At 39.1% G+C, this 15,749-nt stretch overlaps 1 protein-coding gene across 30 annotated transcripts in view; it reads right to left on the minus strand.

The window, feature by feature from the left end:
* Positions 1-12,697, minus strand: part of mecom (MDS1 and EVI1 complex locus) — a 293,515-nt gene extending 280,818 nt beyond the window's left edge. For all 30 annotated transcript variants that reach the window (XM_087282899.1, XM_087282895.1, XM_087282889.1 and 27 more), the window contains exon 1: positions 12,388-12,697. In XM_087282899.1, coding sequence (XP_087139025.1) covers positions 12,388-12,424 — 37 coding nt within the window. In that variant the 5' untranslated portion in view covers positions 12,425-12,697. The remainder of the gene's footprint in view (positions 1-12,387) is intronic.
* Positions 12,698-15,749: the final 3,052 nt, after the last annotated feature.

Genomic DNA, 15,749 nt, shown 5'->3' on the forward strand with positions numbered 1-15,749 from the left:
CTCCTATCCTGTTACATGCAATTCACAAATTAACAGAAGGAATATCTGGGCGCAGCGCAGGGAAGCGTGTGTGTGGAAGACGAGAAGCGCGAAGCCCGAGCTCCCGAAACTGTTAGAATAATATTTCTTCAGGGGGAGCGGAGATGCTAACGCTAATCAAAACAGGACATCCTGTGGTCCAGTCTCAGTCTCTCCCTCTCTTTTTCCATCACTCTTTCTCTCCCGCCCTCTCCTTCTGTCCTTCTCCATCTCTCCCTCAGGTTGTTTTCAGTTTGTTTGTAGATGAGTCACAATCTCAGGAAGCGTCGGGAACAGGGCTCATCAAAGCGCAGAGCGAGGGCCAGATTCCTGGGCTGGGACCAGATTCCGGCCGCTGGGAATCTTTGGAATGCCGCTGGGAGAGGAAGGGAATCTCTACTGTCTCTATTGTTCGGCCTCTTCCTCAGTCTGTGTGAGTTTGTACATGTCTCATCTCCGGGTCGAAATGGAAAAGATCCGATTGCGATGGAGCGGCCTTGCTGCACGTCCAAATTCCCCTTCATAGGTAACACGACTCTCGCTAATCAGAGCCACCTTCCTTTACTCTCACACACAAACACACTCTCAATATGACCCCGCACGACCTGGTATACAGTATTACAACACGGCACACAATGTTCTCTGATATAAGAAGTCAAAGGTTGGAGTGGATTAAAATGACCAGCAAGGATGGTCGAACGCTTCTCAAAACTAGCTGAAATTTTGGTTGCCAATCAAAGAATGGACGCTCGAGTTAACAGATTGATAAATCATCACAGGTTGATGGGAGTACTTCCTCGCCATTGTTATAGTACGGAAACTTATCTGCCTATATGTATTAAGGGTTGCGATAAATTGGCGTATAGAGCAAATATTTTCCCAGCGCTCAAATAGGTCCGAGTCCTTTTGTATTATTAATCAAATTAGTTTATGTTCGGGTCATATTTGCTCTCATATCTCGAAGGCAAACAGAAAGGTCGTGTATGAAGAGAAACCGAAGTAGGCTTATAGAGATAAAGAGTCACTTTTTAAATGGGATTAGTTTTCCAAACAAAGGGTTGAGTTATAATTTATCAGTAGAAGATCCCTGTTATATTATGGAAAATTACTAATAATCTAAAAAAAAGTGTGTGCATTGAACCAATCTGAGAAACAACTACTATTGAGTGCTCATGTATGTGTGTGTGTGTGTGTGTGTGTGTGTGTGTAATTGACAGAGATGAAAGGTGTGTTGAAATGTCCTTTTGTCTTTCCTGTTCCTTGACCTTCTTGAACAATATGTGCTTAAACTTCTCACTTGAGTTCATCACAAACACAAAAGAGAGAGAGAGAGAGAGAGAGAGAGAGAGAGAGAGAGATACCCACACCCTATGAATATCTCACACCACGCTTGAACATAAAGGGGACTTTCTGAAAAAAAGAGTGTGTTATCAGGCCCCTCACAAAGCAATTGTTGACTAATTTCTGTAAATGGCTTCATTCCAGAGGGTCTAGCAGAGAAGAGACCCTTGCCAATAATTGTTAACGCTGCTGAGTGAAAGCACACACATGCGCTTTCATATTAGGAACAGGTTGTGATCAACTGCTCACGTGGATATAAACTTTAGGGTTAGAATGCTTGCTTACTTTATGTTTGTATTTATTTATTTTAAGCAAGTCTGTTATGTTTAATTTTAATTAAAGCAAAAAATGCAGTAAAACACATATACAGTGAAATATTGCTTCAATTTGTGTCAAATAATCCTTAAAAACTCCTTTAAATATGCTGTTTTGCTGAGTGTTGGGAACCATTGTGCTGACTATTTGAAGTGTTCAGATGCAAAAGCCATTTGATATTTTATTCTGAAATTAGCTTCTTTCACATTTCATATTTTTCACATTTTAGGGGATTTATGGCATGACAAATAACTGTACATTCGTATTGCCAAAGCAGTGCAGCGTCGCTGCTTACAAAAAACGGCAATAGTGCAAACAAATTGGAATATAAAATATAATACAGAGAAAACACAGAAATAAAGAAAATAAAATAAAAAATAGATGAATAAAAATGAAAATAGATTCTTTCTCTGACTCCGGTGTGCAGGCTCAGTAATTTTACGGTACTTTACGTCAATAAATAAGTTCTTTTCATTGCCTTAAAAGCGAAATAACTGAACAAACTAGGGAGGGAGAGAAAATGCTCATTTTAGGAGAACATTTCAGGCTGCATTTAGAGGCTTTTACATTTGAACTCTTCATTTCTTAAACAAAAACATTTATTTTAAATGGAAGTATTTTGTGATGTTATAAATATAAATGTGATTTCCTTGAATGCATTATTTTATGAGCAAATGGTACTAAAATGAACAAATCTGATCAAAATGATTTATGCAAATTTGCCACTAAATACAAAATTATGAATTGCCATAAGATTGTTGGTTGGACAGACAGACACACTGTAAATAAATGCAGGGGGGATCCAGTCAATTCATTCATGTCCCAACACAAATCGATTAAGTTAACAAATTTAAGTTAACTAAAACCCCTCCCCTCCAAAAAAAATAAAAATAAATAAATCTCAAGAATTGTGTTGTTTCGAATGGATGTATGGATGGACGTATGGCTGGATAACCGATTGATAAATAGACAGACAGACTGACAGAACGATCAATAGATATATAAAACAAACAACAGAATAATGAATGGATGGATGGATGGATGGATGGATGGATGGATGGATGGATGGATGGATGGATGGATGGATGGATGGATGGATGGATGGATGGATAAATAAATAAAACAATGGATGGATGGATGGATGGATGGATGGATGGATGGATGGATGGATGGATGGATGGATGGATGGAATGAACAAAACAATGGATAGATGGATTGATGATGGATGAATAAAATTGGATGGATGGATGGATGGATGGATGGATGGATGGATGGATGGAATTGGATAGATAGATAGATAGATAGATAGATAGATAGATAGATAGATAGATAGATAGATAGATAGATAGATAGATAGATAGATAGATAGATAGATAGATAGATAGATAGATAGATAGATAGATAGATAGATAGATAGATAGATAAATAGATAGACTAAAACTTTAACAGTTGTTTTCAGTGCAAGAAATAAACACTTTCTACAGGAAATGCAAATGCGGTTAGTACCTGCAGCAGGACTGTTGGCTGACGTCTGCATAGTTGTATCATTAGCTAGCGTACATTACCGCTGAAAGCTGAACAGTGCTATCCTAACGCTGACTACTGCCTATAAAACTTGTGTGGTAGACCCAGTGAACCCAAAACACAACTCCAAGGAGATCCATTAAAACAAATAAAAGCTACAAACTCACGTCCACATCACACATGGAGCAAACACACACAATGCAACCTGAATATGGGCAGACATAGAAACACAATGCAGGTAACTCTAAGGAATACTGATTCCATCTAAACACACGCAGACAATGGGCACAAGGGAGGTGCCCGTCCAACCAACAAGCAGACGAATGAAGTCAACAATATGCACGCCCATTAATAAAAGTGTGATTTACACACATACACACACACACATACACAAACATGTATTCTCAGTATAAAAATATGCTCTGTTTCTTTCGGGACCGTCTGTAGATAATGACCTCAACCTTGGCACACACCCTGGGCAGACTGTCGGCAGCGCACTGTGTGTGTCCGTGTATGGGTATGCATGTGTGTGTGTTCATATCTTTATCAGAGACAGTTTGACCTTTGGACTGAGGGCAGGGAGAGCTTTACTCATTGTTCTGTGCTGGTACTGGTTTCCCTGTGGTAAACACAACTGAACGGTTCCCAGGCCTCCCAAACCCGCACACACACAAACACACACACATTATTCTCACAATGTCCGTACAGCACCCAGGCTGCACGTCAGATCCATTCGGACTCGCTTTCACACACCTACACACACAAACATTAATTCTGTGCAAACATTTCAGTCATAGAGGACACACCCCTGCGGACCGCCTGGCACCACTGACTGAATCTGCTAATGACCGACCTGCACAAAAACACACTATAGGTACTTGTCCGTGCTGGTTTAGACAAATCTCCACTTAATCTATAGAGCTCCAAGGATGTAAACTTTTCAATGACCTTCTGCTGCTTCTGTACTGTATGATAATCTTCATTGCAAACGTAAGGGTTGTGCGCTAACTACTTATTATTTTAATACTTTTATATAGTTTTTACACTTTTTTTTCACAATTTCACTTATGGCCACTTTATTAGGTACACCTGTCCAACTGCTCGTTAACGTATATTTCTAACCAGCCAATCACATGGCAGCAACTCAATGCATTTAGGCATGTAGACTTAATCAAGACAATCTCCTGCAGTTCAAACAGAGCATCAAAATGGGTAAGAAAGATGATTTAAGTGACTGAGCGTGCTGACCATGTCCATCTCCTTATGACCACAGTATACCCATCATCTGATGGCTACTTCCAGCAGGATAACGCACCATGTCATAGCGTGAATCATCTCAAACTGGCTTCTTAAACATGACAATGAGTTCACTCTACTCAAATGGCCTCCACAGTCATAGGAACTCAATCCAATAGAGCACCTTTGGGATGTGGTTGAACGGGAAATTTGCATCATGGATGTGCAGCCGACAAATCTGCTGTAACTTCATTATGCTACCATGTCAACATGGACCAAAATCTCTGAGGAATATTTCCAGTACCTTGTTGATTAAGGCAGTTCTGAAGGTGAAAAGGGGTCCAACCCGGTACTAGTAATGTACTAGTCGGTGTACCTAATAAAGGGGCCAGTGAGTGTATATGGCTTATTGTATTCAACTTCAGCACACAACTTGACCATATGTCAAACATTGAATTCAAATAGCATTTAAAGAGACAGAAAATTCTGTCATCAATCAATCTGAAAAATGTTTATGGCTTTATTTCTTCTGTTGAACTCGAAAGAGGGGCGATGTAGTGGCGCAGTAGGTAGTGTCGCCTCACAGCAAGAAGGTTGCTGGGTCGCTGGTTCGATCCTCTGCTCAGCTGGCATTTCTGTATGAAGTCTGCATGTTCTCCCTGCTTTTGCATGGGTTTCCTCCGGGTGCTCCGGTTTCCCCCACAGTCCAAAGACATGTGGTACAGGTGAATTGGTTAAACTAAATTGTCCGTAGTGTATAAGTGTGTGTGTGAATGTGTGTGTGGATGTTTCCCAGAGATGGGTTGCGGCTGGATGGGCATCGGCTGCGTAAAAATGTGCAGGATAAGTTGGTGGTTCATTCCGCTGTGGCGACCCCGGATGAATAAAGGGTCTAAGCCGACAAGAAAATGAATGAATGAATGAATGAATGAATGAATGAACTCAAAATAATGTATTTTGAACAAAGATGGAAAACTGTAACCATTGACTTCTAGTATTTGTTTTTCCTGCTATGGAAGTCAATGGCTACAGGTTTTTAGCTTTATTTAAAAAAATGTTGTTGTTTTTTTTGCCTTTATTTAACAGAAGACAGAAACTAATCAAGGCTTGTTACCACTTAAGGGCAAGTAGATAGTGACTTTAACTCAGGATCTCTTGTCTTTTTCTACTCTGCTTTTAAATGCAGCTAAAGCAATGTTTCATGTTTTTAGTAATGAATTTGAATGCTTACACTTTTGACCCTGGGTTATTATAAAAAAAAAACCTGCTTTGCCAGTTTTGCACCGCTGTTCCTGGACTTAATGATTTACAGTATGAAAAGATGTCGTTGGCCAGTGGTTTAGTAACAAACAACCGATTACAAACAGATTTGCTCATTAAATATTCATAAGCATTCTTGGACAAAGAACTTTCAGATGCTTTATTTTTCAGTCTTTGTTGAGTTTTAAGAGCAGAAAAAGACATTCTGTAAAAGGCTGCATGTGGTCTTCAGTACATTATAGTAGCTTTTCATCTGAAACTGTTGCCCTGGGTTATTCAAAAAAAGGTAGTCGATGGGAACTTTGAGACACTTTGAGAGTTAAAAAGAAACCTATATAGGCAAAATTAAATTAATACATGTGGCTCCAGATAATACAATTAGTTTGGGGAATAAACATAATATTATTTACTATATTATTATTCCCCAGCTTTAAGGTCCTGAGCGTGTTCACGACAGTCTGGAGAACAAACTTATGAGTTGTATGAAGGTGTTTGTGTGAGTACAAACTTACAGTGATGATACTGTTGTTTGTTTATAACTTCAAGTTTTTTTTTTACGAAAGACAAAAACGTCATCTACATCCTGCATAGCCCAAGAGTGAAGCAAATCAACGGTAAATCTTTCATTTTGGGTGAACCGTACCTTTTGACTCAAGGTACAAAGTAGAGCTGCACAATATATCGTTTCAGCATTGATATTGCAATGTCCACATTCACAATAGTCAGCATCTGCAATGTTGAGCTATGATTATATTTGACCTGGAGAAACAGACACATGAGAATCGTGTAGTTATTAGAGAGCTTAACTGCAATAGAGTAAAAGATTTTCATTTGCATGTGTTTTTTAAGGCCTGACAGCGTTCAAAGTATTCAGGCACAAGGAATTTTCTGAAAAGTAACATTAATAAAGAAGAATTTTATTGATTATTTATACAGTAAAGACATTTACAATGTTATTTTACATTTAAGTATTTAAATTCTGAACCTGAATACTATTAGACTGCCCCGAAAACCCTAAAACACTGTTTATTTCACTTTTATTTTTGCTTTTTATTCAGTATTTGACATTTTTATGAATGATTCACTTCTCTACAGAATCTTTCCACTCAATCTAATTTAATAAATTATTTCTAAATAATTCATCTGGTAATATTGTTTATTTATTCCGTATGATCTGGTGAAATTGTATGCATATCGCAATATTTATCGCAGAAAAACAATATCACAATGTCAGTTTTTCCAATATCGTGCAGCCTTAATACAAACGTAGAATAAAGTATTAAAACTTGTGAAAGAAAGAGTGAAACACACACACACACACACACACACACACACACACACACACACACACAACAAATACATAAATGCATCAGTGCTATAAAATGCATCAGCAAATAATATTTATGTACATACTCTTCCATCAAGGGAATGATGGGAGATGTAGTTCTCACACAAATTCAGTCTCCTCCTCATACTTAAATGCTTTAACTTAAGTGCACAAAATGCATACAAACTAGGTGGTACACAGTCACCGTTCATATCTAAAACTTAATTAATAACATTACCTAAACTTGCTTCCACCATGATTCTTTAATTAAACGCCCACAGACTCCGAACAAAGGGGTTTAAAGAAAATAGCAAGCTTCCTCGCCAGTAATTATGATATTGTGGCGGCATTCATGTGCACTCATCTCATAAATACAATCATTTTGATAGAAAGCAGAAACACAGACTGCCATCGTTTAACTAGGTTTAGTAAATGTTCAAACAAATTCACATTTTCATTTATTAAAAATATCTGAAACCTATAGGTTGGATCATTTAACTAATGGGCTACTTTTTCTCTAAAAAGTGTTGTCTTTTAGGAGCTGCAAATCCTAGTTAACTTGACTAATGCATCCTGCCCAAGTAAAGATGAGTCAAGACCAGTCAAACAGTGACATCTGATGGTTCCGTGGGTGTTGGCTTGACAGTGACTTATTACTGGCCTGGCCTGTTGCCTGTGCTCTGCTCAAGCTTAATGCTGACTGCAGTCAAGACTGAGCATTGGTAGACTGATTCAGGACCTGTCGCTCGGGGATAAAAAGTGACTGAACTTACTGAACAACAACCCCCATAATTCCCTGAGGGACACAAACGACATATCCATCAGTCACACCAATCAAATTTCCAAATAAACATCCATATGACCTGACCCCTGACCAATCAGAGCACAAGATAAATAAACCGTTGACCCGGCCATTTCAATTCACTCTGGGCAGACGCAGACACTCGTTGAGTCATTAGGGAGGGAGAGAGAGAGAAAGAAAGGAGAGAAAGTAGTGGTATTATAAGGGTGTTGATGGATGAGGGTAACTGTGTTGTTGTCACCTACATCCAGTCCTTCCTCTTCTAACATATACAAGGAAATCGCTTCTTACGTTGGTGTGTGTATACGGGACTCACAATTCAAAGAATCAAACATACATCTTACACATATCTCCTCGTACATCTCATCTCCTCCTGTTTTCTCTCTGATGAAATCTCAGACAAACAGACCAGAGGATAATTTCCCAGGACATAAGTGGACCTTTCTGCTAAACCCAGCGGCTTCTGGCTAATCAATCAATCCTTTGAGAACGTGTGATCAATCATGATCAAAACCCACAGTGGTCTGCAGCCCTCTCCATCTTACGCAGATGCACACGCTCAATGCCTGGGAAAAGCTAGGCTTGTTTCAAACTGACCCCATCACGGCCCACTGTTTTACTCGTAATTAACTCATCGGTCACTTTGACTTTGTCTCTGAAACAAAAGTTCTCCGTTTTAGGCCCACTGATCTTTTCAGAGTGGACAGTCTGAAAAGAGGCACAGGATTTCTCCAAAGGGAAAGCATCACAATTCCAGGAACTCAACTTAAAACTCTGCAGAATATCATGCCAGAGGAGAGAAAGAGAAGTAGAGAAAATATTTACTTGAGAGGTATACAAAAACTGAGAAGTTAACATTGTAGATTTTGATTTTTTCGCAGTCTGAGAAGTGAAGACAACATAAACAATTGTTTTCTTGCTTTCCTCAGCCCCCTCTGAAAAAGTTGCTATGAGGAGATGTGGTTCACTGTTCACAGACATCATTATTTCCACTAAACTCTCGAGATATTCAGAATCAGACGACGAACGAGTGTTTAATACGCTTCGCGCTCACCTTTTTAAATGGCCCGATCCGTTCACCCCATTTTGAATAGGCTCTATAATGAGGGGCGGCGGCGGACGCGGGACGCAGCACGGCCCATTGCACAATGCAGAATCAACCGCGCGCCTGTATCTGTGAAGAAGCGGACTGTGGTGGCGCGCTGACAGGCGGAGAGAATGCTCGCGCGCGGGGCTTATATTCTCACGCGCTTCACTCACGCGGAATGTCACATTGTTAAATTTGGAGCTTTTCTTTTTCAGCGTCCAGTTGATTTTTCGTTGTTTGGACACTTTCACGGTAAAGCGAGTCACATCAAAGTCAAAACAAAAGTCGTGGCGTGAAACTGATGGAGCTGTCGAAGACGCAGAACGGGACAAAAGGACAATCTTAAAGTCTTGCTGAACATGTGCAGCTTATCAGATATAATTATCATCAAACGAGGAATCAGATAGTTAAGGCCCAAATGTTTCTGATTTGATTACGGTTTTAAAAACATCAAGTTTAATTCTTCAGAGTGAACTTTATATGTAATGCTGGGCATCTAAAAATTGTGAATAATTAATAATAAACGTGACTTGCATTATTACATATTTCTAGTAGCTTCCCTCACTTGTAAAACAATCTCTACAATAATTTATGCATTAATTTTTCCTGTAAATTACCTACTACAGTCCAGGCAACATATTTAATTGCTTTAAACATGGCAAGTAATCCATTTAATATATGATTATATATATATACTCTGCACTACCTTCTTTAACGCATGTTTCATATTTCTCATATACTTATAAATAATTTTTAGGTATTAAAAGTACAATTTGTTTATTTGCTAATTAAACTAACAGTATATCTGATTTCTTGAACAGACGTTATTTTTAATCAGAAATAAAACCATTTGCAATACTGTATTTAGACATGTTGGCAGGCTTTCATATGTGAATAATGCTATATAATTAAAAGTGCAATAAAAGGTGTCAAGCGTCCGAATGTCATTGCTAGGGTTTTAACTGACAGCACGTCCGATTTCTGGCAGGTCAATGTTATTATTCTTGTTCAAGAGGTGTAATTTTACTCCATTCATAGTAAACCTGCAACATCATGCTGAGGGATATAGGACACTTGGCACGGTGTGTTAAAACATTATAGACAATTTAAGACTGTTGGACCTGCAGGTGAAATGTCCGGCACCGCTGGCCAAATCCACAAAACATGTCGTGCACACACACCAGCTAAACGACCGATTTTTATTACCTTTCCAGCACTCACACACATCAGTGCGAGCGCGTGCAGGCAGAGTGATGTGCGGTGAGCGCGCGCGGCAGAGGCCACACGGAGAGGAGATTACTTTTTTCCTTTTTTCCCCCTTGAAGGAAACCGAGTCCGCAGCTACTCAGACTGACGCTGAACGCGCTTTTACCGGCAGACGGGCCCCGTTATGAGGAGTCTGGGAATTTAAATATTCAATGTTGACATAGTGCTGGGCTGGCGCGAGGCCAGAGAGGCGAGGGTCTCGCGGGACCCGCGCGGTCCAGAACATTCTCTCCCTTTCACTTAATAGGTAGAAATCTTCTTCTTATATCTTGGGTAAATAATAATCTTTAAATACACCCCCTGATAATCATTCCGATTTTCTTAGATAGTAGTCTAAATAATGATGGGAGTCAGTGGGAGGGTCTAAAAAATATTGGCAAAAATCTTACTCGACTTGCATCAAAAAAGTGCCGGCCTGCAACGTCATTTTGTCTGATTTAAGTTATGAACAGAATATTATAATAAAAAGTAATTTGCATATGGTTGTGCAGACACCACGTTAAATTGTAGATCATGGCAATAATAAAAAAAATGTAGTTGATAGGAACATAAAAAATATTTTACTAAATATTGAATAAAATAGTGGAGTTGTGATGCTGACTGTAAATTAATAAATGTCATCAATAAATCAATGGCAAACAGTTGGTTTGTTTTAAAATCTCTTTCGTATAATGCAATTTCACACATTTCTTAAAAAGTGACGGGTTACCTGCATCAGCTGGAAAACACCAAAGTGAAATTGAAGTTTGTGAATAGATGTGTGGACGATAGTGTGTGTGCACGTGAGTATGTTTGACAAGTTGCTGCTGTTCGCAGAAAAACCCTCTCATTGTACAATGGCAGGGCATAGGGCTTGAGAGGTAGTTTATTGAACGGATAAGACCCGCACGACCCCTGTTTCTGTCCAGACGGAGTGCGCGCAGTGTCTAGCCCATCACAGTGCTGTCGACAGGAAAGGAAACAATAATTCAAGAGCAAAGTGATCTTATACTTTGTTTTCACTGCCTCTTTTGTTACCTTGGCACATAGAAACAACATTAAAGTTTTTGAGCAGATGTCAGTCTATTACTAAAAACAAACATAAATAATAAAAGATTAAAAAATAATATACGCAGGCTGCAAAAAATACTTTAGTTGGCATGTTGTTTGTTTTCTTTCGAGTTTCTCAGGTTTACAGTATATATAGTGAAACTTGAGCTTAAAAAAACTTTTATCTCTGCTCCGATGCCTATAAGCACTGTGAAATATGGAAATATTGCATGGATTTTCGTTGTTTATTGCAAAAGAGCAACAAAAAAGAAAAGTTAAGAAAATTGCTCAAATCAGACTCTGCAGCCCACTGCGCACGAGGGGGCCGAATTATTCACAGACCTGAGCGAAATACATTCGTTCCGAATAAATCTATTGAGGAGGGGAACAGCTTCCCACTAACTACTTGATGTTGAGTTTCGGCGTTTGAGCTTGTGTTGTGGCGTGGCATTGAACACACGCATTGAACGTCAACTCAAACAAGCGCCTAAGGCAACCCGTAATCAAAAGCTAAGATTACAGCCGACCGTTTAGAGGGCCATAACAAACAAAAACATTTCTCCAGGCTGTTCATACCGGAACAAAAATTCATAACGGGATTTGATCACTTGTTGCACAACCACTTTCGACAATTGCACAGGGAAAAAAAAAGAAATGTCCACAAATCAAAAATACTTCAAAGCACTTTTTTATCACAGTCCTGTTAATCTAGCATATGTGCAGTTCATTAGATTGCCTGTCGTAACATCAGATGGTAAGCTACCTGTTTGCATTTAAAAGCGTGCCTCCGCAGCTGGCTTTCTGTTGTCGACTATAGGCGAAGCTGTCTTTTCAAAGTCGCTGCTGCAAATTGATGTGACCGGAGCCGTAGAAACTTGCACGGAGGTGTTTTTTTATCGAACACCGGGGCGCTCGGGGCTCGAATAGAGAACGCGATTACAGCATGCGATAGTTAAAAAGTTTGCGCGCCACGCGCAACTTTGATGCCAGTTTCGAATCTAGGTTTGCCATGTCCGATCGCGAGCGACGCTTCTCGTTTAGCTTTTCCTCAACCTCCGCAAGCAAGTAATATTGCTGGGCTCTGCTGACTGTAACTGTTTAGAGACTAAAATGTTTCTATGCATCATAAACATGGACAAGATGGCAGTTTGAAAAGGGCTAAAAAGGAGATGTTGCACCTACCAGTGGTCAGTTTCCTTGCCCTGCCTTTGGACCTCATGATGCCCGTCTTTCGGCGTGGGTTCGTCGGATTTTTTCTCGAATCTTTTCCTCCTTTTTCTTTTTTCCTCTGTCCTTTTTCTCTGTGATTCTCAATCCCAGACGCACTATCTCTCCAGCATTGTCAGTTTGGACACCTTCGCACATGCGCACAGCCCCGAGCTGCCAGCATCGTCAAAAAAGTTTGGAACGATTCATCACCCAAGTATTACAGATCTTGTCAGGTTGCAATAGCCGGCGAGATCCCTCTCGTGTCAGATCTTCAGAGATCAGTGGGCGCGGGACGGAGCTATTCGCGACCTCCGGGTGCACGAGGAACCGGAGACATTAATTATAATGAAGCAGTCTCGAGCGTCCAAGGCGCCCGGTCTTTTGTGTTTTAAATGAAGACGCATTAATCACTGTTCGGGTAAATGACTATTGTAAAACGTTTTCATTAAACGTTTTATGTTGTTTAATTGAGACTTGACCATCGTTATGAATTTATGAAAATGATAAACTTTTACTTCTCTCCCCCTCCCTCAGCAGGCGCGTGGGCAGTCTGTACCGAGGGCAGCCCGCTGAATATTTTTTTCCTTTATGCGACAATTATTAATCTGTAAAGTTTAGTCTCTCTCTTTATGATTTAATGCCAGTTAATGACCAAATACACTGATACAGAATTAAAAAATGAAAACTGTAAAACAATCAATTATTTCCAAGTGTGTAAAACAAAGGTGTTAATGTTATCAGGTAGCAGTTGAGTTGTTTATCACAAATATAGGCTACTCTAATTTTTATGTGAAATGAAATGTGATCTCTGATGCCTTTTCATCGATGTCCAGCAATCTTCAAATTAAATGTATTGCACTGTAGACCTTTATCTGATATGATAAATTATCCTGGACCTGTATAACGAATTTATTAGCTTTATGTTATTTATTATTAGTTTTCAAGACGGGTGAGAATTTGTGAAACTCTTGGGTCATTAAGTTAATTGTCCATTAATTAGAAGCGCGTGACATCACGTTGACCTTGCCCATGAACCTTTAAAAGGGTCGCTTGCCCCTCACTGGCGGTATTGATTGCTAAGTATTTCTAAAACGGATCCAATTAATCTGACATCACTCTGCATAAAAATGAATGGCGCAGAACAAACATCAGCTGCCGCCCACGACTATCTGAGCTGACCAGCACTTACTAAAGCTTACTCGAATAAAACCCACAAGAGTAAACAGAAGAGGAGAAAATGATGGTTCTTTAAATATACAAATCATGATGCAATTATCAAATATCAGTGATCATTAAAAATATCTTGATATCTAATAAAGCCATATTAGAATTGATCTAAAACTCAGCTAAATTGCCCAAATAAGAATTTGTCTTGCATATCAAAAGAACAATAAAATGGGCCAATATTTATTCACATACATGCATGCAACTTATTAGATTGAAACACAAAATATAATATATATATATACAATATAATATATAAAAGTTATATAAAACATAATTTGTTATTATTTTATACTAAATAAAATATATGCACAAAAGAATAAGTACACCATTGCACTGCATGCAACTTCTGTAAGACAAACAAAAACAGAAGAAAAAAAAGTGTGAGCAAGAGAGAAAGGGGGGGGGGGGTTGGGGGGGGGGGATGGCTGTCAGTGCAGTTGTGGCTACCTCTACTTTGCTTAACCATACATTGGCATTAGAAGAGTTTTATCCATTCGCAATCTCTTACCGTGCTTATTTTCCACGGGACATATTTTATGAGGATACTCTGACCCCGTCGGCCAGAGATGGCGTATAGCTGGCGCACTGGTGTGAGGATCAGTCAAGACCCCGTGGGCTGTAATTATTGAAAATTAATTGAGGCCAAAACCCCTTTGGAAATGCGGCTAAATTATTAGCTTGTCGCCGGGTTTAAATTCAACCCCATCAAACAGAGAAGATGCAGTTTACCTTATGTGATTAATACTCCATCCTAATTAAAGGTTTGCCCTCTTCTGTCGTTTGATGTACAGCACAGAAGGTCGTTTGGCGAGATGTTAAAGAGGAAAGGGAAGGGTTAAAATAAAAAACATAATTTGTAAAGTCGGGGGCTCTCGCGCCAGACTGAAAGTGAAATGGGAGCCGCGGGCACAAGGAAATTACCGCGCGCCCGCGTGACCTTTGCGCGAGGTAATCAATCAAGTGATCAACAGGGATATTTATCAATGCTACATCCTGTCGGCTGCCCCTCAAACTCGAAATCAAAACAGTGCAGATGTATCGGAGAGTGTGAAATAGGCTGAATTATTTAATATATAATGTCTGGGATTGTAATTGAGTGCAACATCAAGGAATCTGGATATTATTATTTCACTCAAAAAGATACCAAAGCACCGTTATTTAAGAAAAATACAGACAGAATTGTAATTATTTTTTTATTAGTAATAATAATAATGAATAATAATAATAATGATTAAATAATAATAATAAATCATATTGCAAAGTTTTACATCAATACTCAAAATAATAAACAAGGGTGAAAAGGAAAGAAAAATGATGCAGAGAAAAATGTGCTGAGCAAGGGTAAGAATTATTTTAATACAGTTTTTACGACCGTAAAAACCGATTCACGCCGGTCATTTAATTAATATAATTATATTGGCATCACTTATCGGTACTATTTAACTCGGCAAAGTCATAATGCTTGTTGGTTTGGCAGAAAACATTACGCAGGGAAAAAAATAGGAGCAGGCTGCACAAGGCAGAAAAAGCAGCGGTGCCCCGGCGAGCAGTGCCCCTATGAGGAGGTGCGCGTAACGGGAGACCGAATGAACACGGGCGCATTCTTCATCCGTGGAGACTTTGCCAACGACTCCCTCTGCCCAGCCTCTCCGCTTCAAACAAGCGGAAACATTCCGTAACCACAGGCTTCACGGCAGAGAGAGGGGGTAGACCAGGCTGCAGCAAACACTGTGCATGCAATTCGTATTTTATTACATATGCATTTTTAACTTTACAGCCGCTGGTTGGCACATCTGTGCGCTGGTTGAGCTGTCTTAATCAGTATTTCTTAAAAGTGTTTTTAATAACTTCAGATTTCACAAAAGTTAAATTATAAGGTAATAATTACACACTTTAAATTTAATGAACGCTTGCAATAGAAACAGTAGCGTTACTTAAGTTCGGTAAAATATAATTATTGACAAAATAAACAACGTCATTATTTATCACATTACACAGAAAATAGCTTGCTGTTTGCTCTAACTACTTATTCTAAATGAGCTGAAACAACATAATTCTTGAGGTTTTGTTTTTGAGAATTTAATTGTTTTCTGTTCAACCTACTTACA

The sequence above is a fragment of the Danio rerio genome, chromosome 15, assembly GCF_052040795.2.
Source record: "Danio rerio strain M-AB ecotype USA chromosome 15, GRCz13ab, whole genome shotgun sequence".
In the NCBI taxonomy this organism is placed as follows: Eukaryota; Metazoa; Chordata; class Actinopteri; order Cypriniformes; family Danionidae; genus Danio; species Danio rerio.